Consider the following 27,617-nt stretch of genomic DNA (forward strand, 5'->3'; position numbering starts at 1 on the left):
AAATGTAAGTAAGGCTCATTTGTGTTTAGAGCAAGTGACTACATTCATCTGGAATCATTCTGCATTTCTATGGCCTTTTAATTTTTATAGTTGCATAGACAAAAAGATTCAATGTTTCACCAGAATGTGTAATCAGAAATTATTATTTTGATGAAACATTAGACTGTATTCTGTAGAATGTAATTACATATAAAGGTTTGATGTTTAAGGGAAACAAATTCTAACATTTCTTGTCAGGATTCCAAAATCCTGCCTGTTTGCCTTATCAGTCCTTTTACCAGGTTTCAGGATTTCCCGATATCCAGAGATACTTTTCCCTTTTCATGTTTCTATACTGAAATAATTCTAATGCTTAAAGGCATCACAAATCCAAATATCTTTTTATATAGCTAGCAACACATTCTCTGCATCTCTGCTTTTTATACTTTCCACCTTTTATAGCCACTTATTCTATTCCAAAGCTTTCTACTATGAATTCTTCAAATGCAGTTCCTCCCTTCTCGACAGCTCTGCAATATCTACCATCCACACGCTAAGTGCTTGTGCCTTCCTCCCACTCAGGCAGATACACTTCTCAAGAAACTTGAAATGCTACCACGTTTTTTTTCCCTGTCCCACAAACAGTGATTATCTGCCAGTGGGTCTTTGAGGGTATTAGTCATGAAAGACAGAGGCTTTTTAAAGTGCTGCATTATCTGTCAAATCTTAAATACAGGACATCTGTGCTCAGACAGGATTTCCCAGTTCTATTTAACAGGGACTCTGGCACTCACTTTGAGGATTTTAGGCTGCAATCAAAGACCAGGTGTCACAAAAGGAAAATAACCGAGACCTTTTTTAAAGTATACTGAAAAAAAAAAGAAAAAAAAAGAAAAAAAAAAAAGAAATGGAAATCATAAATACAAGGAGTTCACTAAATAGAAAGACAAAACCCTGAGGTAGCTGTATATTTGTGAAGCTCAACTGCTAATGGAAGAGAAAGGTTTGGATACATCTTCTCCTCAATTGTAATGCATTGTAAGGAAAGAGCCAGTCACGGTATGTTTGGAATTGATGACAAATACTCTACCTTTAAAGCTATCTGCAAAATAACAAGCATTACTAGGAATTTTAGCAAGTCATTGTATTTCTTATTTGGCAGCAATGGACTCCAAAGTGATTGCCAGAAAATAGCCAACCACTTTGCAACAAGTCAAGATTTCCATCAAAGAGCACCAAATTTTGGCTTCTAAATTTGATAAAATTGCTGACTTTCTAGATGAAATACAAAATGAGAAGATTATGAAGAATAATTTTTGAAAATGAGAAGATTGACATTCTTTTTTCATTAATGATCTCTGTTAAAAACGAGAGCTTTCACAGAAAATCAGAGGGAGGAGAAATAATAAAGCCAAAGGTAGCTGGCCATATTGTAATGAATACAATCTCACAAGTCTCTCATTGTTAAATCTATCAGGCTTCATTGTCATTTAGAAGTCAGAGACTGAACGATTAAAGCTATGGAGAGAATAGGATTAAAAATCATGTATGTTGATTTCTACCTATGATTAAACAAGGTGCATATTTCAGAAGGAATTTCAACCTGTTGTTCTTTACTGGCATCAAGGCCTTGATCTTTGCATAATGTGAAAAAACAGGACCACTTCTTTCAATAGTCCTTGTAGGAATGTTTCAGGTCACCTCTATTCTCATAACATGTGTTGTTTGCATTTTAGTGGCAAAAACCAACCTTGTGCTGTCAACGAGAATTTTGCTACTTGCTTCAGTGGTGAGTGGAATCCAATTTATAGCTCATTAAAGATGTGAATTGTTAAAACTCTGGTCCTGTTTCTCCTTACAAGTTCACAAAATCTCTCTCCCTGCCTTTCTAAATTTCATTACACATTCTAGCTGAAAACTACTTAAGCTTAGCCATTTAACTTGGCAACAAAATGAAAAAGAGATGCTCTCAGAAACTGATGTGGTAGCTTCAGCAGCTCCAGCAGGAATTCAAGCTACCACAGCCATTCTGTAGTGGCCCTGTACCCTTGGATGACCTTCCAGTAGCAGTGCAGTTTAAACTGTATTATCATTTTAGCTCCAGTGTGCTGGTTCTGTTTGGGGGTATGTCACTGGTGAATGTGTCTATTTTTATTCTGAAAGCAAATTAAAATTTTAAAAAGTCTTATAAAATAATAGTAAAACTTTATTGCTGTTAGAAAATGCATAATTCACTGTATCTTACACCACTGATGAGCAAGCTGTGTTCCTTACAGGGGGCATTTGTTATACATGCTATAATACTTTACACATAAAGGGCCATTAGCAAAAATAATATTTCATATCTCTATGAACATTTTCAGCTGTGAATCTCAGTCCACTTTACAAGCAAATAATCTTTACAGGCACATGAAAGATGTGTTTATATAATCCTCTTTCATAAAACTCAGAAATTGGAAGTGATTTGTTTTCATATCACCATGAAGCAATTAGAAGGAAAGCCTGTGGTTTTCTTCACAAAAGACCATGGGACAAGACAGTAGCTTCCTTGACCTGCATTTAGCAACCCCTAAAATCCTCAGAGTGCTGGAAGAGTTACTATGGGGTTGCCACTACCTCCAAAGACAGGGATCCTTGCAGGCTGTGTGCCTCTGGGTCCCTGGCATCTCCCCATTTAATGCACTATCTGGCTGAGCAGTGGGAGCAGTGAGTATGAGAGAGCCAAATGCTCACTAAATAATCAAGGAAAACAGAATTTTTTTCTCTACTTTTACTCCTTCTTGTCCTTGCAATTACCAGCTCTATTTAAGATTACTGTTAGCACTCTACAGGGATTTGTATGGCTGAGACTGTGAGAAACTCTAATGGTTCTGAAGGCAAAGTAATACTCAGTAGTCCATTACAGCTCAAAGGACTTATCTCTTATGCTGATAAGTGTCTTCCAAGGAAGCTTCACTCTATGCAAGACCTCCCCCCAGAGAGATACCAGAATGCTGCCCAGGGCACAGCCAGCCAAGGTATGCACATGTGGACAGCTGTTTTGTCTGAAAACTTATCCAAGGATGAAGAATTACTCTAATAAGCTGTGTCACTGAACCAGGCTGTCCAGAAAAGTGTCTTCTGGACTCCCAGGAATGAGGTGACCCTTTTCTTATTTTTATTATCATTATTGTGAGTTTGGCATGGAAGAGTGTTTTGGCCAATGAATGCCCAGATGGTGTTGCCAGCATGAAATGCCCTTCCAAAGGTCATAACGGTTCAAAATATTTTGTTATGATTTAATTAATGCAAATTGAAAATGCAAGCAGAGAAAACCATGTTCAATATGTCAAAAAATGACAGAAAAAATTTCATTGCGATCAATATTATTGCAAATAATGCCAGCTCCATTACATTACATGATTAAATAATACTTAAAATGGGGTTAATAATCTGCAAAGGGAATTCAAAGTAAAAAAAATAAAATAAAACCTATTTGTAGCAAAGTATGGCAACTGTTTGTAGGGTTAATGGCAACCCTCTACAGGTTGCCATTAACAGGTATCAGAAAACACAAACTGTATCCATATGAGATAAAAATTCTCTTCGTGGCTTCCAGCAAGAAATATGTGTGAGGGAATCAAGAAGTAATGCCTTGCCCATAAACCCAGCATGCCTATGCCCAAATGCATCTATAAAACAACAATATGAAAGGTTTCATACATCTTACTGCAGCATTGTAAGGAATCAGGTAACCCATGCTGAATTCTGGAGAGCTGTGTGGGGCAGTGAGAGCATCAAAGGCACTGCCTGGGACTGCAGGAATGGGGAATACACAACCCAAAAAAATGGGATGGGCTGGGTTTCAGTTCAACATGAAAACACTGAAGTGCAGCAGCCTGTCTTCATGCAGGTGTTCACACTGGTGAATCTGGGGTCTGTGTCCTCTAAGTGCCAAAGCAGAGCTGACATTTGCAGTCAATGAAGTATTAAGGCAACTCAGCTCACCCTGCATAAATATCTATATTTTGCAGTCAAGTTGGTGGGTGTAGAGGAGATGGAAAGACAGATGATGGATGAATGCTAGGTGAAATCAAAGTTTTATTTATAATTGTTGGCCTACTCATATTTGAAAACTAGGGGATGGGAGAAAGGAGGTTGACATAAAAAGAAAGAGAGGGTTAAGAGTGATAGAGACTATGGAATGGGATGGATTAGTAATGAAATTAGGGAAATTTTTAAAGGAAATAAGTGAAACTTGATATATTTGATCCCAGGAAATTTTAAGAGCTGTTTAATCCCCAGATTGGATGCAGAAGAAATTGTTGATTTTTCTCCAGAATAAAAGTTCTCTAAAATGAATTAAAGACTTTAAAAAAATTAATTGTTATATTTCTTAATTACAAATGAACTTTCTAAAACCTGTGATATTTCATGTCATTACAGCTGAGCAGCCTTTCAGTATTAGACTGCATTTTTACTGTCTTATGGCACTCATCATTCTTTTCCATATTCTCAGTTAGAAGACCACTCACATAATATACCTGTAATCCTGCAAAGCCTGTGAATCTACTATGTTAAATGACTTTACAGGAAGTTTAGCAATGAGGGAATCCAGCTCACAGATGCAAAGGGGGCAGAACTATAACTTCTCTAGTACTCTACACATAATAATTGTTTAACTAATTTTGATGTGAAAAAAAAAAAAAAGTAGTATTTAAATCCAGACAACAAAAAATATTTAACTTACATTTTCAGCAGGAAAAAAACCAATTATTTCTATTAAGGTCAAGATTTTCTGGAGGAAATCAGAAAAGTGTAAAAAATTGCAGCTGTTATTGTAGAACTGCCAGCTATTTCTGCTTATTGCTATTATGAAACTCAGATTGGCACCATAAAAACAGAGCATAAGAGGTGGTTCTTGCTTCAAAGTCCTGCCATCTAAGTAGGTCTGACAGAGCAAAAGTCAAAGTAATTTGCTGAAACTCACACAGAAATTCTGCGACAGAGAGACAGAAATGAAGATCATCACTTAAAATCTCCTGACCTACAAAGGGATTTCGAGCAGTAGGTATCATTAAAGAAAAACAGAAGGAGTCCACAGCACACATTTAGGTGAAGAAAGCTTGACTTGGTAGAGCTTGTCAATCTCTTGGCAAAAGCATGTGAAAATTTTTAAGAGGAGGGATGTGCTGGAAGGTTGATTCAGATTTTGTGAAAGGGAATGAGCAAGCTCTGGGATTTGCAGCCACAGAAGCCAGAGATAATGAAGAAATCATATTTGTCAAAGGAGCATTGAAGAGCAGAAAGTGGAAGAGAGGAAATGCCTGGAGCAGAGGGGGCCCTCAATATCACCAGCCCAGAAGATCAGGACTCTGATATCCTGCTCTGCTTGGACATTGCCTGGTGTGGAAACTGCATGCTGGTGGCAGAATGAAGAAGGAAGATTTATCAGGATTTGCATTGAAAGGAGAGCACAAAATTTGGGTTATTCACAATCAAAACCTGATAGCAGAATCTGGTAGATGATAAAGAAGTCATAATGTATCTCAGAGAATCAATACAAGTTTCAGATGTGGCAAAATGAATGTCAATGAAAAGCAAGAGTTATGAATGTAGTGATAAAGCATCAAGGTAGGTATAATTTCCTATCTAAACACTGATGTCTTTCTTAAATTTTGTTTCTCAGAGTAAAATATGCCAGAATAAATCACAAAGTGTAACAGAAAATATGTTTGGCATAAAAAATCTACCAAGCCATAGCTGAAATTAATTATTGAAGTTAGATTAAATTTTAACAAAAATAACAAATACCTGTGTGCTATAATAAAGTTCCTTGTGTTGGACTACTCTGGCAAGGTACAGTAATTTTAAGGCATATAAGTGATTTTGAAGAACTTTTTCCGCTGCAGGTATTAGATTAAAAAAAAAAAGACAAATGACACTTTTGAAAAACAGAAGAACCTTAGAAAAGATAGGATGTTGGAAGAACAATCATTGTAAGAATAGAAAATCTCTCCCTAAAGTCTTTTATGCATCACTCCAAGTACTTTGCATTAATGAGCTAAGCAACCTTAAAAGAACAACATGACCCAGCACACTATAGTGATTCAGTAATCCAGTAGTCAAATAACTATAAAATAATGCTTTTCCTTTAATGCACTGATCCTTATTTTAAATTGTTTCAGACACTTAGGTATTTTTAAACATGTAAGTGCTGTTCTGATCTCAGTATACAACAGTTAACAGAAAAAAAGCCCAAAAAAACAGCACATATTTACTCCAAGTAACTCTGTGCAATGTTATTCCACAGATATTGGTGGATTTTTTCCTGCTTTTCCCATTATTATTATCTAAGGAGCAGGCAATGATATAGGTTCATGTAAGTATTGTGAGAGATTTAGAAGGCAAAGCTCCTGTGCCCTTGTTTTGTTTCAGTATCAGACCTCTATTGTAATCACTGTAGAATTTAGTCTGGGAGCTCATGTTGTCTGTGCTAGAATAAGCATCACAAAATCATTCAGACATGTAATTTCTGATGTCAGAAGAGAACGTCAGAATTGCTGCTGAAATAAGGAAGCTATTTTTGGAGTACGGCAATCTTTCAAAAGAAAGCCATTTACAAAAAAATCCAACCCGGGAACATTTTTTACCAAACCACTGACCCTGCAATTCATACAGCCAGCAACTCCTCAGTGACCTCTTAATCAGCCCTGAGTTTCCTTTCTGTTTATAGCATTTACGTTAACCAAATGAATGTGTTTTGGAAAATTTAAAATAAATCAGGTGCAGTATATGAAAACTTATGAACACATTTAAAATATTTTAAAATGCTTTGAATTAATGCACATAGCATGCATGCATTTAATGCTCTGTATCTCACAACAATAAAATAAGTAGCTGTATTTAGAAATCACAACATCTTAACTGACTAATCTGACATGGAAGTATAAAACAATGAAAAAAACCCCTTATCAGAAACAGATCGGTTACAACACATCCTTGCCTTGACTTTATTAAATGCTTTAAATACTGATAAACTTTACCAGATAAAAATCAGAAATTATACTGGTATGATCTGTATTATTTCAAATCTCTGAATCTGTCAATATAATAATCTCTCCTGCAAAACAGCCACAGCTCCTTTAAGCATCCTCAGCAGTACGTATGCTTTTAAATTTTAAGGCATTAGCAATGTAGTACCCCCCCAAATCCAGCCTTGAACTCTGACAGACACTGATCTCTTTTCTCCCTCCCACACCCTGTTTTATCAGACACTATTTTGTTTAAATTGGCTATTAAATAGCATAGCACTGTACCTTTAAATACAAATCAAACAATATTCATATTCCCACGGTGCTGCTAGTTTCCCTTATGCATTGAATCGCCTGTAGATTAAAAGCTCAGAATCTGAAAAGGATTCTGTTCTGCAGACCAAAGTTCTCTGTAGGAGATGAGGGAGAGGGTCAGTCCCGGAGTCACACACACAACAGGCAGAAAACACACTTGTGATCCTCAGCTTTGGATAGCATCAGAAAGGGGAATAAAAAGCAGAAACACATGGCACACTGAGAACTGGTATCACTTATGGCTTCTAACCAAAGCAGCAATTAAACACCTTTCATCATTCCCCCAAATGCCTGATTTTTGTAAGAACTGAAAGAGACACACACACACACAAAGGAAAATCCCCTCTGAGCAGCAAGGAAAACTTAATCACCTACCATTTTCTTTGCACTCTTCTGGAGGTTTAGCCTTTTTCGCAAGTCGTGGATCCAGCCATGATGTTGTCTTTGTGTTATGGCTGAAAAGAAAAGAGATCACTCTGAGCAGACACATACTGAAAGGAATCAAGTTTATTCCTTAAGAAAAAAGGGTTAGTCCAACAAAATTGCAATCGATACACTTAATTTGCTTACTGGTTCTAAGTAGCCCTGAAGGAGGTGTAAGAGTAATTGTGCAAGGCAGTTGTAAATTTGGCAACCTCAGCTCCCTGTCCTCAAAGCAGCTATTTTTATTAAAATCAACTAGAATGTTGCCAAGTTAACCTCATTGAAAATGCAGAACTCATCCAGAGCAAAAGGAATTTATTACAAATACAGTGTTCTGCCGTTGATCGAGTGCAGGCGACAGGATTCTGTACCATTCTCACAGTTTTCGGATAGAATTATTTTCGTCTTAAACGTGTCCTTTTCATAAATACAGGTTTGTTATTTCTCTCCAGCAGCAGTGACAAGGCATAGCAAAAGTGATGCAAATTACAGCATGCTCCTGCAAAGTCTACATTTCCGGACAGGGTGATTAATGATACTTTGTTAAACAAACCTTTATCTCTCCATATATAATCCTTCTTAGAGATAAAATAGATATGCACAAGCTGAATGAATCATGTGGCTCCTTTCTATACTCAGAATAGATCTTTGAGAAATCAGCCATCAAAGAGCATTGAACTGGCAAAAATTGTTTTCTGGGAGATTATTTTGCCAAATGAATTGATACTTAGCACAGCTAATGAGAGTTAAAAGCCAGATCCTTTCTATGTATACTTTACCCATGAGCAATTAAATTTGGAGCCAAATATTGTAAATATGTTAAAGAAGACTATAAACCTGAAAATGATGTCATCATTACTCCTTGATTTTTTGAGATGCCTTTCCTACAATACCATCATTCAGAGACACTTCTAAACGATGTTTTATTTATCTGAGACATCCTAAGAGGAAGCTCATTCCATACAATACTGAATTTTTTTTTTATTATTAATTTGCTGTGTCATTTTAAAGTGTGCTTATGATTTCTCTTATAAACATTGGTACAAGGTGTACAAAACCAGGAGACCTGGCAAAAATGGATTAGGATGTAACTGTTTGCGAATTTCTTAGTTACTGATACAGTCTATGTGATCCCAACACCACTGGTTCCCCTAGGGAAAAATAAATAAATAGAACCAATTCCTTCTCCCACTTTGTCTTCCATGGCAGACACATTTTCCACTGCCTCAATTTCTCTTTCTCTCTCAATACAGTGACAGTGCCTACTTCTCAGCAGAACTGTCACCATGTTAAAGCTTCCTCCACATTCTGAATGGGAAAGAAGGTAGAGCAGAGCTATGTATGGATGAAATGGCAACTAAAATGAAAATTGAGGCATTTAATTTTTTTTTCTTAAAAGCATTATCTAGTCTAGAACACCATTCATGACAGGTGAAGATGATAAACAAATCCTTCCCTTTGAGAGCTGAGCTATATTTGCAGATATGAAGAATGATGAGCCAAAGGCAAGGTGAATTTGAAATGATGCCAGCAGCCTGTGCTTGGTTGCAAGTGTAACTAAGACACTTTCTCAGAAGCTCTGGCTGCCTGTGGTCTCCTGTAGGGTGCATTTTTATGCTGCAGTCACAGCCCCACCACAGCTTGTGCTAACTTTAAATTAACTGGGGGAGATGCTCCAGCAGTGCCAGTGCTGCAGGACGGAGCTCAGCTTGGGCTCATCACCCCAGCATCCATCCACTGAGCTCCTTGGGTGCACCCAGCAGCTCACGCTGAGCTCCACACCACCAGGGATACCCTGTTAGCAGGGCCAGAGCTCAGAGCGAGCTTGGACATTCCTGGGGGAGCTGCAGCTGCATCTCTGGAGTGTGGGCATGTCTGCACAATAGCCACTCTCTCCCAGATCTTAATTCTGAATTATTTTAGGGACCCCCACTGACTGCAGGGACTAAATTAGAATTACAGATAGTTTCCTATGACTTTAAAAGAGCAATATATATGATTACTACTAGCAATGTTTGCTGTGGTATAGAGCAAATCTCAAAGCATTTTACAAAGGAAATAAAAATAACAACCCCTGGTTTAGAGGCAAGAAAATGGAGTCACAAAGTCATGAAATTACTGTCCAGAGCCTCCAAACAAGCCAGTGACAGTAGCAGTGCTAAAAGCCAGCTCTGTTGCAAGTCAACTGGCCAATATCCACCCATCAGACAAGCCCAGTTCTCCTGCCCTGGAAACACCCCTATAATATTTTTAGAAAGGGTTTTCAAGTATCTACAAAAACAGGTGCCAAACTGGAAACAAGCCAAATTCAATATCAATATTTAAAAATGTGAATTAGTCGAATTGCCACCTTCAAGGCTTTAGGTGAAACTAAGAACAACAATCAGTTACTCTTCCCCTTAGCATAAATGTGGCTTCCACAAAGCCAGCAGGACTGATGTCCCAGTTTTGTGCAAGACGACCACTTTAAACAAAACCATAAAAGAACTAAAAAATCAACAGCTCTTCCAACAGAAGAGTGATCCTTCAGTTTGCAGTGAAATTTCACAGAATGGAGATGATATTTCATTTAGATCAGCTCTTAGAGCACTCAGTATCCTCTTCTAGGTGATATCTGTCAAACCTGTTCAGCTACTTAGTAACAGCAAAACTCATCCACAAGAACTTTTGTCAATAAAAAATAATTGCAGGGGCAAAGATGCATTTGAAATTCATCCCTCTTCTCCTTGCTGTGCCTTTTCTCTTGCCCTGCCTCTCCACTTTATAATCTCTACTAAACATACAATACAGTGGGACTAAACAACTCCAGCAATGGAACTTCAAAGGCTTCTAGACAAGTACTCCAGTGGGTAAAAAATCCTTTCCTGCTCTGAAGGCAGGACTTGAAAGAAGGCACAGTCAACCCCACCTGACTTCTAACACCTCCACAGTACCATTAGTATCCTCCTATGCTCTCCCTAGTGAGAGCTTGTTTGCTTGGATCATCTTAGCAACCAGGTACACAACACACAAACACTCCTTCAAGGAGGAGAGACAGGAAAAATGTCACATTGCTCTCAGTAAAATAGGGAAATGAGTAGCCCTGGAGTACAGAATTGTGGTTTTTATGTCTACTTCTGTCCTGCATGGGAGGTTTATTTGGCAGGGTATTCTTCCAGTCTCCCCTGTGTCAGCTATTCCCTCTTCAGCTCTGCAAAGGACCAGAATGTGTAAAAGCTAAAGGGAGACAACCTTTATCTTCTGTTTTTAATATAATTAAAAGGAAGCCTTGATAGGAAAGCTTCAACTGTGGGAGAAGAGACTGAAGGAACAGTAAATTGTAAATTGGTCAAATTAACACTAATGGCAAGAGTAACATGAACACATATCTGCTGCATAGGCTGTGCACACTGAATTCTCAAGCACTAAAAAACCTTGTAGGGGGCATAACCTGCCTACCTTACGACCAGGTATAATCAGGTGTGTCCACTTGGGAAGTCTTATAGACAGACCAGAAGGAAAAGGGCCTGGGGGTTTACAGATTAGTTAAGAATGAACAGCAGATGAATTGCAGCAGCAGTTGTCTCAAACAGGCATTTGGAGTTGTCGGTGATGGAATGAGAGTGATGAAACAAAAGCATCCTGTGAGAAATACAGCTGTGGCTCCAGCAACGTTTTACACTCACCAACACTTCATTATTTGGCAATAACTATACCTTATCATTAAAAACATGTCTAGAAAGCCCATAATTTCAATAATTTCAACGATTTTGATTACTAGTTAGGACTACTGAGATAACTGCTGGCAAATCAACAATGCATGTCTTAAAATCTCTCTAAAAATCAACTGTAAAATCCTAATTTTTGAAATTTTGGAAGCAAAGTTTCTTTAACAAAGGATCCCTTTGGTCTTGATTCAAGCAGGTGGAGCATGGAAAGAGCACATCTTTTTAAAATTCATCCAAATTTGATACCTATGTACAAAACAGAAACTGCATATTGGCCTGAAGTGTATTGCAACTGTTTTTTTTTTTTTGTTTAAAGGTCATTCAGGAAAGCAGTGGAGCTTAATATTTTGCCAAAAGTCAATAAAATAATTATTGCTGAACTAACTTAAATCCTCTCTCTTCACCAAGTATTTGCACCTAGCAGAAACAGTTTATTATAATCTGTCGTCTGGTATTAGTTGCACACAATTTTAAATATATGTTGAAAAAAATGTTCTTCAGCTGGGTGAAGAGTGAAAGAAAGAGTGAAAGAAAGCACAGAATACTTCCCAGAAGCCTTGACTCAACCTCATGCTCTTCTCCAGATTTTCTTTGTGGCTCTGCTTTTAAGACTTCACAGAGACTGTTGAAATGCCTCTGTTCCCTGTTAATAGCTCTGGAGCTGGCTACCAGGCCAGAGGCTTTCTGGGAATCTCACTGGATACTACTCAATGTCTTCAGGAAGTAAAACCACTAGGAGTGTGGCTTTTCTTATCTAACAAAGTGTTATCTTTTTATTATAATTATTTGTTAGACAGGATATTATTTTATTTAAGATTTGAGTATAATGGATTTGTGTTAACAAACTGTGAGTTTAAAGCATTTTGACAGATAAAGTTTCTTGTACTAACAAAGCCTGTGGGCAATCTCTTGAAACATTTTTGAAGGAAATATAGAAAGTACTTACTGACAGGAATAGCCTTAATGTCGTTTAAAAGCACTGCAGACCTAGTCTAAATTGTGCATCTTGCAAGATATGTACCTTGCATGGTATTGTGGAAAGCATTTCAAAATGGGCATTGTTTCAGTGTGTTTGGGGCAGCACATATGCGTGTGTTTGGGTTTTTATTGAACACATTATATTTAAGCTAGTCCTTGATCTAACAATTTGAGCAAAGGGGAGCAGACATGAAGAAAATCACAATGCTCTGTAATGCCCTAACTTCAGCAATGCTCCTGCCTCCTTTTTCTTTATGCTGGAGCATTGCTTATCTGCAGAGATTTTCAAGTGGCACAATAACGATCTTCAAGTAATTTGTGCGTGGAGGTTCATGGATAGGAAAACAGAGCATTAAACCAGCAATTTTGCAACCCATCCATTGTGGGATGCTCCCTAAGCTCCTTGCACACATGCAGGAACAGATACAAAAGGAAGTTGTCCTCTGGCATTGGTTTGCATAGCAGCAGCTGTGAGTGCCAGCTGCCTTGCATTTCACCATGTGCTCAGAGTTCATGGTTCTTAAGAGACCCAGGTTTGGGAGTTCCTATCCTCTGAATCTTAGATGGCCTTGGGCAGTAGATAAGCACTTATGCACTCAGCCTAGAGACAGCAGCACTGCCTCTAGGCATTCACAGGAGCAGAATGCATGCTTATGCATGACTTTTTGGGGAATATATAACTGCCTAAAGTCTCCTATGGTTATTTCTGCTGTTGAAGAAATTCTCTTTGACTGAGGCAGTTTCATTTCTGACAAAGAATGGACTTCATCTCATGCGACTGCAAAAATTACATAGCTAATTGTGTAGGATTTGTCTCTCTTCAAGGGAGAGAAACCTTTACAGCATAATTTATCTTACCTATCACCCAGCAGAACCACCTAACTATATGCTCTTAAGTGACATAATCCTGGTCATATCATCTCCCCAATGGCCTCTGGCTGTCACTTCTGAAGGGTCCTGGTTTTGACAAGCTCTGTGTCATTTCTGTCAGGATAATGGAGATGTCTTTGGCTGTTACTGTGCCTCTACAGTGGTGCTTTGGCTTAGATAAGGAGGTCATTTTGCAAATTAATCTCTCCCTCAGTTATCCTCTTTTTCACATTAAGTGTTCTCTTGTAGCTCTTCAAGCTTTTTGCTTGAATTTAAACCCGAAGATGCACAGCAGGAGCTCACCTAGTGTGCTACATTCTCATGCATGCAGCCCATGGCACCTGAAAAGATCTAGAAGCTGTGCCTGCTGGGTCATCAGCACCAAGATGTGTTTACTCTTCTGATATTGCTAATCTATATATAGAAATGGCTTAGACCAAAAGGAGCTCAGGCTGGTTTTAACTCAAATCTGGTCTCATGGATGGAGTTCAGGGCCCAGAGGTGGTAGAAAACTAAGTGCACTTCCAGAGTCCAACCTTCTTTTCCATTTTGTCTGAAACGAATCCAATGTGGCCACACTGAAATGTGAGCCAAATGACAGTGTGTGAAGACAGCCAGAAGATTTCCTTCAAAAGTGGAGTCCTGACACAAATTACATGCTACTGCAGACAAAGTTTTGGATACCTTTACTTGTAGAAGCAGCTGTATTTTGGCAAATTAATTCTGCCCTTAAATATGGACAGGATGAATCAGCCTCTGGAGATAATTATCTCTCTCCGTTGACCACAGAAGGAGTCTTGGCAACTGGTTTATGTTAGATACCTAATGCTATATGGCAAGCCAGGTGAGCTGATTCTTCTAGTTCAATAAATACAAAGGAGAAAAGTTATAACAACACTACAAATATCAGAGGAAATGTGCTGGAAGATTAATTCTGAAGAGCACAGCAGCAGAGACCTTTGGGGGAAAGACTAGAAATAAGAAAGGAAAGACAAGAGGAGTTAAGCTGGCAGTTTGACCTGGATGTCAGCAGAGATAAAAACAGCAAGTGAGAGCAAGGGACAGCACACCACTAGTACAGACTGATAATGTCTTTATAACATCAATAGACAAGACAAAAAAAAAAAAAAAAAGAATTCATCATTCCACAAATTCTTTACAGTTCTACCATCTTCATGTTCCTAATTAACTTGTCATGAGGCAAGGAAGTGTACTCAGGAGAAAAGATCCCTCTTTTCAGCTGCCTGTCCTGCTGTATGCCATGCTGAAGTCCAAAGTGCACTAGAAATCTGACTTTTTATGCTGACCAAAACTGACAGATTCAATCCAACATATAAACAAAGAAAACCAATTATAATGATATTCACAAGACCCCTGATGGATCAAAATTGTCTATACAACGTATCTTACTGATACAAGCTATCTTGTTTCCCAAAGAAAAATCTCATCAGAAGTGAATATTGTAACAGTATGTGAAAAAAACCAACAAATCCCTTCATCCTAATTGCTGCTTAATTCAAATAGTAGAAATACCCAGACAACCAAAACATTTCAGTATTATAGGCTGATACTCTGATGTAACATACTCGCAGAAATATGTTAGCTGAACTAACTTATAAAAGTTCCCGTAGTTTCTGTAGGATATGAAAGTAATCTTGAGCAGGTAGAAGGGTATACTTCCACCCAGTACTTTTAGTATCTTATACTATAAAATAATGGTGTATTCAGGCTTAAATAAAATATCCTGCTTTGTGATGGTGTACTAATGGAGCAGTCAGGAACAACTAAATACATCATGGTTCTTCAGGTAAACAAGATGTTGGGATAAATGTTATTCCTGCAGTCAAAAACTTTCCTGTCTTAAAAACTACTATCAAGAAAAACTGATCCCAGTGAAGTCCATAGCAATATTCTGGTAGCTATACTCTTCAGATATCACCTGAAATTGCACCAGCTGTATTAAAAAACTTAATGGCTGTTTTTTTATAGTGAAAAGGAGAGTCCTTGGCAAAGGACTATTTTATAGCCGTTTTTCAGTCTTTTATGATACTTTTGTAAAGAAAAAAAAATCTTTAGCAACTAGAAAAGATACTGCAACAGGTCCAAAAGGCAATGCTGACTATACTGTTTTAAGAAGTAGGTGTTGAAGTAGTAAGAGACTGAATGTCTGCAAGATGTACTGGAAAGTGTTTTGTTAAACCTCGTGTGGCCACATTCTCCTAAAATTCATCCACACAAGTAAAAAAAGATAATCCTTTAAAGATGTTCTATTGTGGTTTGCATTCATTTTAGACTTTTCTCCACTAAGAAAACCATTAATGTAGTATAAGCAAAGGAAACTATATATGCTTTTGAACAGCATAGAGTCAAATAGCTTTAGGTTTCATGTCCTACTGTCCCTGCAGCCCTTTCAGAGTTCTGCTGCCTATGTGTGGAGAGAAGGCTGGAGAGAGAGAAAACCAATTCTGCCTTTTATAAAAGAGTATTAAATTGTGTAGTCAACTGTACAGGATAGTCTATGATGTAATAATTGTTGAAGCTGGATAGTTGAAGGCCACATTTCAGGCTGACTGTACATGATAGCATGTGCACCTAGAATCCTGGTCCTTTCTTGTTTTGCAATGCTTTGGCATCACACTGGACCAACACAGCAAACCCTGATTGCTTGGGATCTAACAACCACACCTGCTGACTTTGTGAGGACAACACAAATTTGGGTCTCTAGTATGTGGTTTGAGAGCTGTTGGCAAGGCAAGGTCTGAAGGCTATGGGAGATCACAGCCTTTCCTTAGCCCTGGGAGAGGCTAAAATCAGTGACGACAATGATTTATTTAAGCATGCCAAAATACACCACATTTATCAGCCATATTTAAAGCATGAAAGAAGGAGCAAAACTGGAGTGCTATTTGATGGCATTCCAATTTATATACAGTCTGTTAATTATTGCATGTTCTCATTAGCATATGTTCTGACTGAAACCAAATGTAGGAGATGGAGTCCTATTTGTGTAGTGTGTGCCTGTATTTGAAAATTCAGATTCATATGTAAGGGAGGCTGGAAACAGCCCAAAAAATGTACTTAGGTAGCTCTTCCTGAAAAACACTGGTAAGTATTATGTTGCAAGAAGAGATGCTCATGTTCTGTCTGTGAACACTAAAATAGGTAAACGTAAGGTCATGCACCTATGTCAGAAAGGGAATGAAGGGAAGAAACAGAGCAAGACATGCTTTAAAATACAACCATCCTCTGAATCATTCAGTGAATCTGGTAGATGACATGTTTTTTTGGTTTTGTAGTCCTTGAGGCAGAGGAAGTTCCTTCCACTGTGCTTTACAAAAAGTTAACTGAACCATTAATGATTAACAAATAAATAATCCTGTCTATAGACAATTATCTTTCCCCTTATGAAGTCACTTCCTCTCTCACTGTAAATCTGCCACACTATTCTGATAGCAGTTTTGGTAAGTGAGGTCACATCTGAATTTTAGAGGTTACTTTGAGGTGAATGAATGAAACTGCTGCATGAAATCTAGGACCTTTGGGTATACCTGTGACAGCCTGGAACTTGAGATCGTTTGCTGCTGGAAGGCTTTAGCGTTTAAAGGCACAATTCACATGAGCCTCAAATAAAGCAATAAAAGATGCTGCCTAGTGTGGCTTTTTTTTCCCCACTTATTGTGATGTACACTTTAAAAATGTTTGTTTTTCATCTATTATTTAATAATCTAGTACAATCTTTACTACTGTTCAAGGAGATGTTGTTAGACAAATACGTTTTTGTTGTCTTTTTATCTTTCCGTTTTTTTGTGAAAGCAAATGGAGTCTCTTCATGCCATTAACCAAAGTGACTTGTAAACAAAGAGGCAATTTAACAGCATCCCCACAGCATTACATTCCTACTTAACCCTGCAAAGGCTGTGCAATGTGAAAGCTCAAATGATCAGAGAGTTGTTCCTTTTGCTAGGATTCTAGTAAATAATCTTTTTACACATGTGCAATTGCATTTTTTTTCAAATATATTGTTCAAGATTATAATCCCAAAAGCAAGAAGCCCTTACAATAGACCTCCTATGCAGTCTGCACCTCTGATTGATTTCTTTGCTTTACATAACATTCATTTAGTGGAAGTGAATGATGAGCATTGTCAGAACTGCAGTGTAGAACAGAGCATTTCAAGGAAAGGAAGCAAGATGTAACATTAAAGGAATTTGAGGAGTGCAATGGCTGCTCTGTAGAGCATTAGGGCTATTTGCATTCACTGCATTTGTTACAAAATATATATTTATTTTCTATTAAATTACCTCCTGTAGTATTTACTACTCTCACAGTTTGGTGTGTTTTTTTGGTACCCATCACCCCTTCCCCCGTCCTCCAAACGTACCACAGATTTTTGTTATAAGTAAAATAAAAGTGCCATATAATTCAGTCTGCATTCTGTCAGAGCATTCAATATGTGTGGAAAAATTAAATTTGGGAGTAAGGTAAGAAGGAAACAAGGGTTTCAACTAGCCCTGAGGTCATCCTAGCTCTTCTCTGCTTGCTTGGACAAATGATAATTATTCTTTTTCTAGAATAGGAACATTTTTGCCCTTTTCAGCAAACACACTTATGTTTTAATAGTTACTGCTATTTTCAGCCTTGTACATGCCAGAAGCTATAGTTGGTCATGCCAGTATTCATTAAAAAGTCACATGCACAAACTTTATTCTTAAAATTTGTTTACACTTCATGTGATAGTCACAACATTTTAAATTAAATGCAGGATTCAAAGCATAATTGACACCACCAAATGTTATTTTCACCTACTAATAATCAGAATAACTGATAATGCTCCAAACTGAGACAGTTCCTTAAAGCAAACATACATGCTCATTCTACCTCTGTAGTAGATTTCTACTGATGAAAATGCTGGCTTTTCCATTTTCTTTTTTCTTTTGAGGAACAAAATGTTATACCAGCTCAGAAACGTGCTGTATTTTTATCCTGGTAATTTACAATAATCAGAGTCATAGAATGTGCTGAGTTGGAAGGGATCCATCAAGATCATCAAGCCCAACTCCTGCCCCTGTGCAGGACACTCCAATCACACCATATGCCCAAGAGCATTGTCCAAACCCTCTTAATTCTGTCAGGCCTGGTGCAGTGAGCTTTCCTGGGGCGCCTGTTCCAGAGCCCAGCCACCCTCTGTGGTGAAAAACCTTTTCCTGATATCCAATCTAAAAGTCCCTGACTCAGCTTTAGGCCATTTCCTTGAGTGCTGTCCCTGGTCACAAGAGTGAAATCAGTGCCTACCCCTCTTCTTTCCCTTATGAGGAAGCTGCAGACTGCAACGGGTTCTAGCCCCAGTGTCCTTTTCCCCAGGCTGAGCAAATCAAGTGACCTCAGCTGCAGCTCATAAGGCTTCCCCTCCAGACCCCTCACCATTCTCGTGGACCCCCTTGGAAATCTCTCTAATAGCTTAATGAGAGCATATAGAGCATAAAGAACTTTTATATCCATTACTTCAACGAGTTTATACTAATTAGTAACAGGTACATATAGTCTACCAACAGGGAAAAGTTTCTACACATAACTAATTCTCCCTATAGTTGTTTATTTTACTATTTCTATATACAGCATGGTCTCCCTCTACTGTTCATTAGCTAGCTTTTAGTCCACTCATTTTCCTTTCCTTTAACTGGAAAAAAGCTTCACCCTCTCCACCTCTGTCCACATAAGGAAGGACAAAACCAGTGATTGTGTTACTTTCCCAGCAGAAAGCACCAGAAAAGCAGAAAGGCCTTGCTTTTAACAAGAAACAAAAGCTTTAATTCCTACCATTAAAGGAAGCAGACCAGTTACCTATCTTAAAACCCAGCAGGCTTCCATCTAAATCACTAAAGCAGGAATTGCCACCAGCCCTCAGGAGCCCTGACAGCCAGAACACTCCTGCTGTTTTAATGAGGAGTGCAATGCTCCACTTCACCAGACAAACCCTTTCCCCACCCAGTTAAATACAATACAGCTATTAAAAATAGAAGAAATAAGACTTACTCAATAAAGTAGACTTCCCCCTTTTCTGTATAAGCCATTTCCCAGTTATCAGGCAGTGGGCCCAAGTCATCATTCTCTTCAGGTTTAGTCTGTTTTGTTACATCCATATCCTCCTTTGCCTCTTCAGGCTGACCATATCCTGGTGCAGGACAAGGCTGGGTGGTAGATGCCTCACCTGAGACAGCTGTACTCTTCTCTTCATGTTCACTTGATTCTACAAGATAAAAAAAATTACAGGTTTTGGATATCCAAGTTAATGGTGAAGAATTTATGGGGTGCAAGTCTCTGTGAACTGCCAGCCTTGAAATAAAGAGAACAATTCTGTTTGGTTTACACAACGGTTCCTCTAATGATGCATTTTATTTGGAACACTATAAAAGAAAATAAAGGAATAAAACAAAACTGAAACAAGTTTAATAAAGAGTTCTGGCTCATTCTGTCCCAGGAGTCCTTCCAGACCAGCAATAAGCTCTGAGCAGAATGCAGCTTCATATCCAGCAGCTCTACTGTCTCATGTCTTAACTTCTCAAACTATACTCATAAACACATATATATACACACAAAAAACAACTACCCCACTGTTTTACTACAGACTACAGATCCTTTTCACTTAAAAATGTATGTGCACTAATTGCCTTATGTATCCATATATCAAATAAACCAATGATATCCAAGAGCTCATAGCAATATATTAACCATATAGAAAGTGGTTGTGATTTCATTGTTGGTATGACCTGTAGGAGGAGGCTTAGCTTTCCAGAGCCAATACCAAATGCTTCAATTTATCAACACTGTAGTGTACAGGAAAGTTCACAAAGATGAAAATTTATTAAATGATCTAACAGTGCACTCAGAGCAAGGAAGTATGCTGATACCACATGAAACATGCAGGAAAGTGGAAGACAGCTTGGGTGAAATGTTCTAATTAGTGATGCTTACAACAGCAAGAAAGAAGAGCAACAAAAAATTAACAAAAACTGTTTATAAAGGTGTAGATTTTAATTAACCCACAGAATCAATAAATGTTCTGCTATGCAAAGCAGTGGTAAGAAAGAAAAGGTTTAGGAGAACTAATAAAGATTGAATAAGCAACACTAAGAATACAAGTAACAATTTTTAATGGAAGAGAAAAATAGTAAGTATAATCAAAGATAATTTTAATTAAGTAATGAATTTGCATTGAGCTGCTACTTGAGGCAGAATTGTACAAAAGGTGAAAACTAGATTAAATTGTTAAGGATGAGCACAGAAAAATAACAGCAAAACAGAACAGTCAATCTAGAAAGTGGGATATGGTCAGGACATTAGGGCTAAAAAGAAAACTTTCTGTAAGTGCAATAATAATAATAATAGTACCAAAAGCAGATTCCTTCTGCTATGTGGGAGGGAAGGAGAGCTGATAGTTTATGACGCATAAAAACCCCAAGGCAATTAGTGTTCTTTTTGCAAAAAAAAAAAAAAAAAAAAATCACCTGTGATTAAGTGACTAACATAATTAATATCAGCAATATGGCAAAAGAAGGTGGAGTGGGCAGAGAACAGGTCAGGTGAAACGTAGATTACCTAACTGTTCTCAGCTGGCAGAGCTGGATGAAATGGAACCCAGGGTACAGAGAGTACCACATAAGCAGACTCATGGAAAGTAATGCCAACACCTTCCAGACTTCATGGGGAAAAGAAACTTGGAAAGGACAAACAGAACCCTGGTTTCAGCAAAGTATATATTATTTGGCTTTTTAGATTTTTAGATTTAGATTAGATTTTTAGTTTTATATTCTTAATTTCTGAGTACTTAAATTTCGTCTGAAATTATTTGCTCAATTAGGCCATTTTGTCTTTTTGTAAAAAAAAAAAAATAAAAGGAGGAGGAAGACCCATGAAACTGTACCTGCACATCTTTCTCTTTTTAATTCCTAGGATGGGGAGTAAGAATCAAACCACTGACATGCAAACTCTTCAGAGGTCATAAATAATTGTCAAGACTTTTCAGGAAGAAATTATGTCAAACTAATCTTTTTTTCTTTACATGACATAGTAAAAGGTGCTGCTTCTTGGGCATAAATGGTATATACAGCTTTCATGATCTTAAAAAATACTTTTGACACTGACACATCAGCCCTTCAGAACAGCATGAAAAAAACCCAGATTCAGCCTTGGAAAGGGTAATGATCTACAGCTCTATATCCACACACAGCTCATGTTGGTAAATCTTAACTCATGATTGAACTATGTGGAATTACAATCATTTTATGCTATTTGGAAACATGAATCTGTCTGTAGCATTTTCAAATATTAAAAGCTTCCTGCAAAGCAGAGATTATGTATGGCCCCCACTTCCCCTGAGAATAGGACAACGTAATAATTGCTGAATAATTTTAGGGGTGTTTTGTTCTTTGCAAAGCAAAAGTCCTCATCTACTTCAGGCCTTATTAACACATCTGTGAGTTGTATTTCTGAGGCTGGCTTGACCATCTCTACCACAAGCAGGAAGACATGCAGATTAAACTGAATATAAGACAAAGGTCACATGGGAGATATGAGCACAGCAGAACAAATTCATTTGGGGCAGAGATGAATCACACACAATGACTGTTGATCAGCCAATGTGTCTGAAGAGCACAGATGTGGTGACACTGCTGTGCCCTGGGATTTTACCATATCTTTAATATGTGTTCTTCCTCAAGATCTTATTTTCAACAGGTCTGAAGGGGTCAAATTCATGATTTTCAATTACTATATTAACAAATCCCAGCCATAACTATGACAAAAAAAAAAAAAAAGAGTGAAAATTGTTTCTATTATTTACAGTTTAATTTTTGAAACTTGCCATCTAAACATGCAAGAGGACCTTGTCACTTTATTCCTTTATTTTAATGCTGCAGATTATTCATGCAGAGAAGTTCAAAAACTTAGTGTCTCCATCCAAAAGAACCAACTAATATGAACCAAGTAATATCAGAAAATAAAAAAAACACAGCAATTTATGAGGTGGTTTTAGCAGTTCTGAATAAAAATATTTCATATCTTTATACCCTTATTGTATCAAATTGATAATTTCTTAAATTCTCTACAGGAAAGAGTCCATCCTTTTAAAATAACTGTTGAATACAAGAGTAGTTTAACTCATGTTTGCCAATATATGTGAATGTGTCTTCTTGTAAATATATAGCTTTGCAGCCTTGGAGTTTCTCCCTTTCCTGTAGAGCTGGAGCCATATTCAGTATTGGTGCTTTTATTTGGAGGCATTGCTGCCACTGACTCCTGACACAGTGAGAGCCAGGAGCTGACCTGGGCAAGGAAAGCAGGAGTCATGGAGAGCACAGGGTATTCTGTGGGTCACAGGATGTGACTTGGTTGTGATAAATTGAGCTTAGAGAACCTAGAAAAATCAATGGATACCAACTTAAGTGTGTTTTTAAATTTTGTATTTTAAATGTGTGCGGTTTTGGAAGCTTTGTATGTTGTTTTCGTGCCTCTGGCTGTCACTGCTGTGTAATAATAAAACAATAAACTCAACATGTTGCCTAGGTCTAGTGCAACTTGCATGGTGATTGATGGCATTGGGACTCTGGTCTTTTGCTCATTCCTAAGGCCTGGAATGATAATTTTGAAACTTTATGTCATATCTTATGCCTCAATTAATTTGAGCCTGACAGAACTTCATTCTCTGGGTGCAACTTATCATTGCTCAAGCACTGTCAGAATAATGCACATACATAAGTATGCTTTCAGTGTGAAAGTGATTCTTCTGGAGTTTGGATGATAAACTTCATCAGTCAGCAGTGGAAAGCAAATGTGACATGACCAACACAGTGTCAAAAAAAAATGGTGCTGGTTGTAAAGGAGACCGACTCAATCCGTTGCAGACATTAACAGTGACAGCAGTAAAAACTGCTGAGTGTCTGACAAGTTTTTGGTTACTATTTGATCAAGATTCTTTTTAGTTATTTGGTCAAAGCATTAGTTTTGCAGAAATAATTAATTTCAACACAGTGTCTGTCAGGAAAGTCTTCTCAGGTGCAATATCTCTCACCCAGTAGTGTGCTCAATTGCACTAAGTGTAAGAAACCCAATACTAAGTCTAGACTTGCCCATCCTAACAGTTAATCTATAGATTATGTCTCCCGTATGTTTCTTGGCAAATAGTAAAGTTCTTAATTTAATTTTAGTCATTTAAGCTCTTTTGTGTCTGTAGGCTGAATTAATAATTCTAAACTGTAGAGGTGATCCCCTAAAATGTGTACCTAAAACAGCTATGATCTCTTACATTGTGACATTTCTTTTTTCTTCTAATTTTATATCGACAGAGCAGAGACAAATACCTCAAACAAAAAAGTAAGACATTTAGGTATACAATTTACTAAAGCTGGATGAGATAAATCTCATCTCCCAAATTATACTATTTTGTCCTGAGAGAACTTGATCCAGGGTGAAGAGTACTCCATCCTAAAAGGGCCAAAAGCCAAAGCACTGAGAAGGATTCCTGGTGGCACAAATCAGAAAGAATAAACACATTGGGCAGACAATTATGGTCACTTTGTCCATACACAACTATCTCAGGGAAATCTGATGGACATGAAGCAAGGCATATGGAAGGTATTTATGAAAAATTGCTAAAGCTCAACACTTGCACAGATTATGCTGACACTGAAAAGCTCCCTGAAAATTCAGACCAAAAGCCACAAAAATCTCTGTAAGCGCAGATATAACTTAACTGGTCTGATAAGGATGGGTTTCTTTTCTTCAGAATCATCTTAGATCTGTTAATATTTCAACCTCATGGTCCTATGTGTTAGAGAGGTACTTGAGTTGACAGGCTTGGATATGCAGTTAATAAGCCATTAAATTGCTGAGCATCTATAAAAAATGAATCAATGTTTCAGATGTCCCAGGAGCCTTATAATTAATAAAAGCCTCCTCCTGGAAGTGAAGTATTTAAAATATAACACTCTTTCTAAAAGAATTGGCAATAACAAATGTCCTACCTTTGCTGATTCTTAATAAAAACTAAAATGCTCTCTCCACCAGGAGTTTAAAAAGAAATAAATTAATTAAAATATTCTGGTTTTCCTGATTGTTTAAAGACACAAACTGGAAATGCACTGACATTTTAGAGGTGACTAAGCCTCTGTCAGCTCACAGAGAAAATGACTGCGGTAGCAGGGTCTGTGGGAGCTACACTGCCCAACAAAGGCAGCACAGCATGTATGTGCAGAGCTGCTTTGCTACAATCCCCAAAGTCCTCAATCAGTGTAACTGAACAACAAAACACTGCTTATAAACCATGAGAGCCAACACAGGCACTGCTTGTTCTGCTGGCCACACCAATAGGATTTACTGTGGCGGGGAGAGGAGGGGGAACAGGGGGTGGGCTGTCCTACACCCCTGCTCGTGTATTTCATTCTGTTACACAGCACATGCCAGCGCCTGCCTCTTCTGGGCTGCCTAGCCATTGTTCACACAGAATTTGCCTGGGAGAAGCATATTATAGGTGTAGAATTCAAGGAAAAACGCGGGTAAATATTGCCTCTTGATCCACTTGGAGCTGAAACATATTGTCCTGGAAATTGCTGCTCAGCAATGGTCTCAAAAAGTGGCACATTTTGAATAACTGCAAAGAATGATCTTTCTAACGATTCCTACAATACACATCAGAGACCAAATCCTGCCTTTGCCTCTTTCACTGTGGAAGTATCCTGGCAACAGCAGCAGTGCTGATGTTAGGAGCTCCATCCTTTCCTGCTTAGCTGTGTAGGAAGGGCACTCAGTGTCAGAGAGATGCCAACAGATGCAATCTTGTGTGGCAGGGATGAGCGGGGCTTGTGCAGCATGTGGTGGCAGTGGCAAGGGAGCAACACTGCAGCCCTTTGGAGAGCCAAGGGGAAGAACCAGACCCACTCTCACCCCACTGCTCCTGGACACCCCTGGCAGATGGGGATGGGTTCTGCACAGGAATTTTCTTTTATATGTAATGTTAGGCAACAGCTAAGGAAAAGCATGTGGCAAAATCATCCTGGATGGAAACATATCAAATTCAGTATATTTTGTAGTGAGGTGGGAATTAAAAGGGTATATATACACTTTGCAATATGAAAATCCTTCTACAGAGCATAGAAGATTAGGCAATAGATTTTTTGTTCCACAGTAACCTATACATTTATAGAACTTGCAATATTTCCTTTTGTCTTCTCATCTGTGTCATTGTCACTAGACTTCGACTTCAACAGTCTGAGTCTCTAAGTTTGCCAGAAAGGATTCACAGCAATATTTCTCATAAAAATCTGAATTCTTCCATTTTCTTCATGAATGACAACAAAACAATTTCTTAAATTCTATTTCAGGATAAGAATTATTAAGTTCTGTAAAATATTGCCTTAGTGTGAGGTGGACGGGGAAATTGATTACCTGCTTCAGAATAGGCAGGAGTTCCTTCACTCAAGATACCAGTCAGTACCCAGAACCCCTTTTTTTTCCCTGAAGCACTGTGATCCAAGAAGTAAATCAACAATTGTCTTTCAGAGGTCTTTGACATCTGAAACTCTTATCAGCTTTATGCAGGCTCTGAAACATTCCTGAAAAGTGTCCTCCAGATGGTATTGCCGGGAAGGGTTTAATGGCAATGCCACACCTTTGTTAATATGGTGACTTTTGTCTTGCACTATATTGCTAAGTCTTCATGATAATTTCCAAAATTTCATTTCATAAGGTGCTGAACAATCTTGTGAGTGTCACCATTTGAGAACAACAAGACCCAAAACACAGAGACTATTTATCTGAACAAATTGCAGTTCTCTAGACTCCCTCTATAGTCAACAGAGAGGAACAGGCACTTGTGAATGATTTCCTAATATAGAAATCTAAACCAGGTCACAATCCATGCTCAGGAAGAAGATATTTTTCTCTTTGGTCTATGAAGAGGGTGCAAAGAGACTAGTTCAGAGACAGAAATCTTTACAGTAGCTGAGGTAAGTGAGATGACTCCCCAAAATAGAGGTTAAGTAATTATTTTTAGGCTTCAGAGAAATCCTAATATTCAAAATTCCTGCCTTTGCCTCTTGCAAGAACATCCTTACCTGAACATGCATATTCTCACTGCAGAAGGAGGTAACTGAGGACTCTGAATAACAGAAACTCACTGCAAAGTAAGAAGGAAGAACAGACCTGGTGTTACTGTCACGTCATTGCCATTGACCACAGGTCTTTCTTCCTCCTCTTCCTCTGGTGGTTCAATGCCTGTCTTCTCCATGTTGCTCACAGATTTATTCCTTTTTCGTTTGCCTTCAGCCCCTGGAGTGGCACCTGGGAGGATCTGGTCTGTCACATTTAACAGCAGCGGGGCCGGTTCTGCTGGAGGCTTCGGAGTGCCGTAATAGTTGTCTGCAAACAGAGAAAAGGAATAACACATGAGATTGCAGAAATACACAGGCTGCTGCTGCTGCTGCTGCTTCTTTTGTCTTACATTAATGTAAGATGTGTGAGGTGGGATCTGGCTCATCAGCTTAAATAAAGAATAGTTCAAAATGTTTTCTGCAAAATTGAATGTTTACCTTTCCTGAAATGGTAATTAATTTTCTTTGAGGTAACACAAGTGATCCAATCATGCTCACAAACAAGTATCTTATTAACAATTTCTGAAATTGTAACAGGTGAAATTTACATTCCTGCCCAACAAAATATATTTCTGAAACTATAACAGGTTAAGTTTACATTCCTCTCATCCAAATACCTGCCAACCAGAGCCGCTCTCTTATTTCAAATAATTAGTTAGGACAAATTAGTTTTGCAACATTTATGCTAAAAAACAAGAGTTTCTTAAGGATCAAAATTATGATGAGAATATTGATTATTTATTATGTTATGTCATTTTCACTCCCTCAAATAATCTCATCTGCTTTGAAAGTAAATAATCATCCAATGATTCAGAGATTTGCAGTTTTTAGTAACACTTTCACTATCTTGTTTTTCATATTTGTCAAATCTTTGCTGTTCACAATTTCCAAATTTGTAACAGTTAATGCTAATATATTTTCAAAGAAACCTTTGGAAATAAGATTGAAACCTTATGCTTTAGGGTTTAACATTATCACCAAGTACTAAGGAATTCTGAGAAGACTTAAGGTGGCTGACAGATTACCCTCTATTTGTGTCTCCTGAAATTTCTGGCAACTTCCTCTGAGTCATCTACTTTCTGTCAGAAGGATTATTAGATTAGATGGACCACAGCCCCATCTTATCTATCAATACTTGTATGCTTGCATTTTTAGCACATCTGATCTCAAAATTAGTGTCTTGCTGGTAC

The 27,617-nt window shown here is 37.9% G+C and overlaps 1 protein-coding gene across 2 annotated transcripts in view; it reads right to left on the bottom strand.

Annotated features, from left to right (window-relative positions):
- Positions 1-27,617, bottom strand: part of MAGI2 (membrane associated guanylate kinase, WW and PDZ domain containing 2) — a 704,016-nt gene that overhangs the window by 217,129 nt on the left and 459,270 nt on the right. For both annotated transcript variants that reach the window (XM_058806060.1, XM_058806061.1), the window contains 3 exons: positions 26,480-26,695; positions 19,319-19,532; positions 7,683-7,762 (listed from right to left, as the gene is read on the bottom strand). In XM_058806060.1, the coding sequence (XP_058662043.1) occupies positions 7,683-7,762; positions 19,319-19,532; positions 26,480-26,695 (510 nt within the window). The remainder of the gene's footprint in view (positions 1-7,682; positions 7,763-19,318; positions 19,533-26,479; positions 26,696-27,617) is intronic.

This window comes from Ammospiza caudacuta, chromosome 5 (genome assembly GCF_027887145.1).
Source record: "Ammospiza caudacuta isolate bAmmCau1 chromosome 5, bAmmCau1.pri, whole genome shotgun sequence".
NCBI classification, from domain to species: Eukaryota; Metazoa; Chordata; class Aves; order Passeriformes; family Passerellidae; genus Ammospiza; species Ammospiza caudacuta.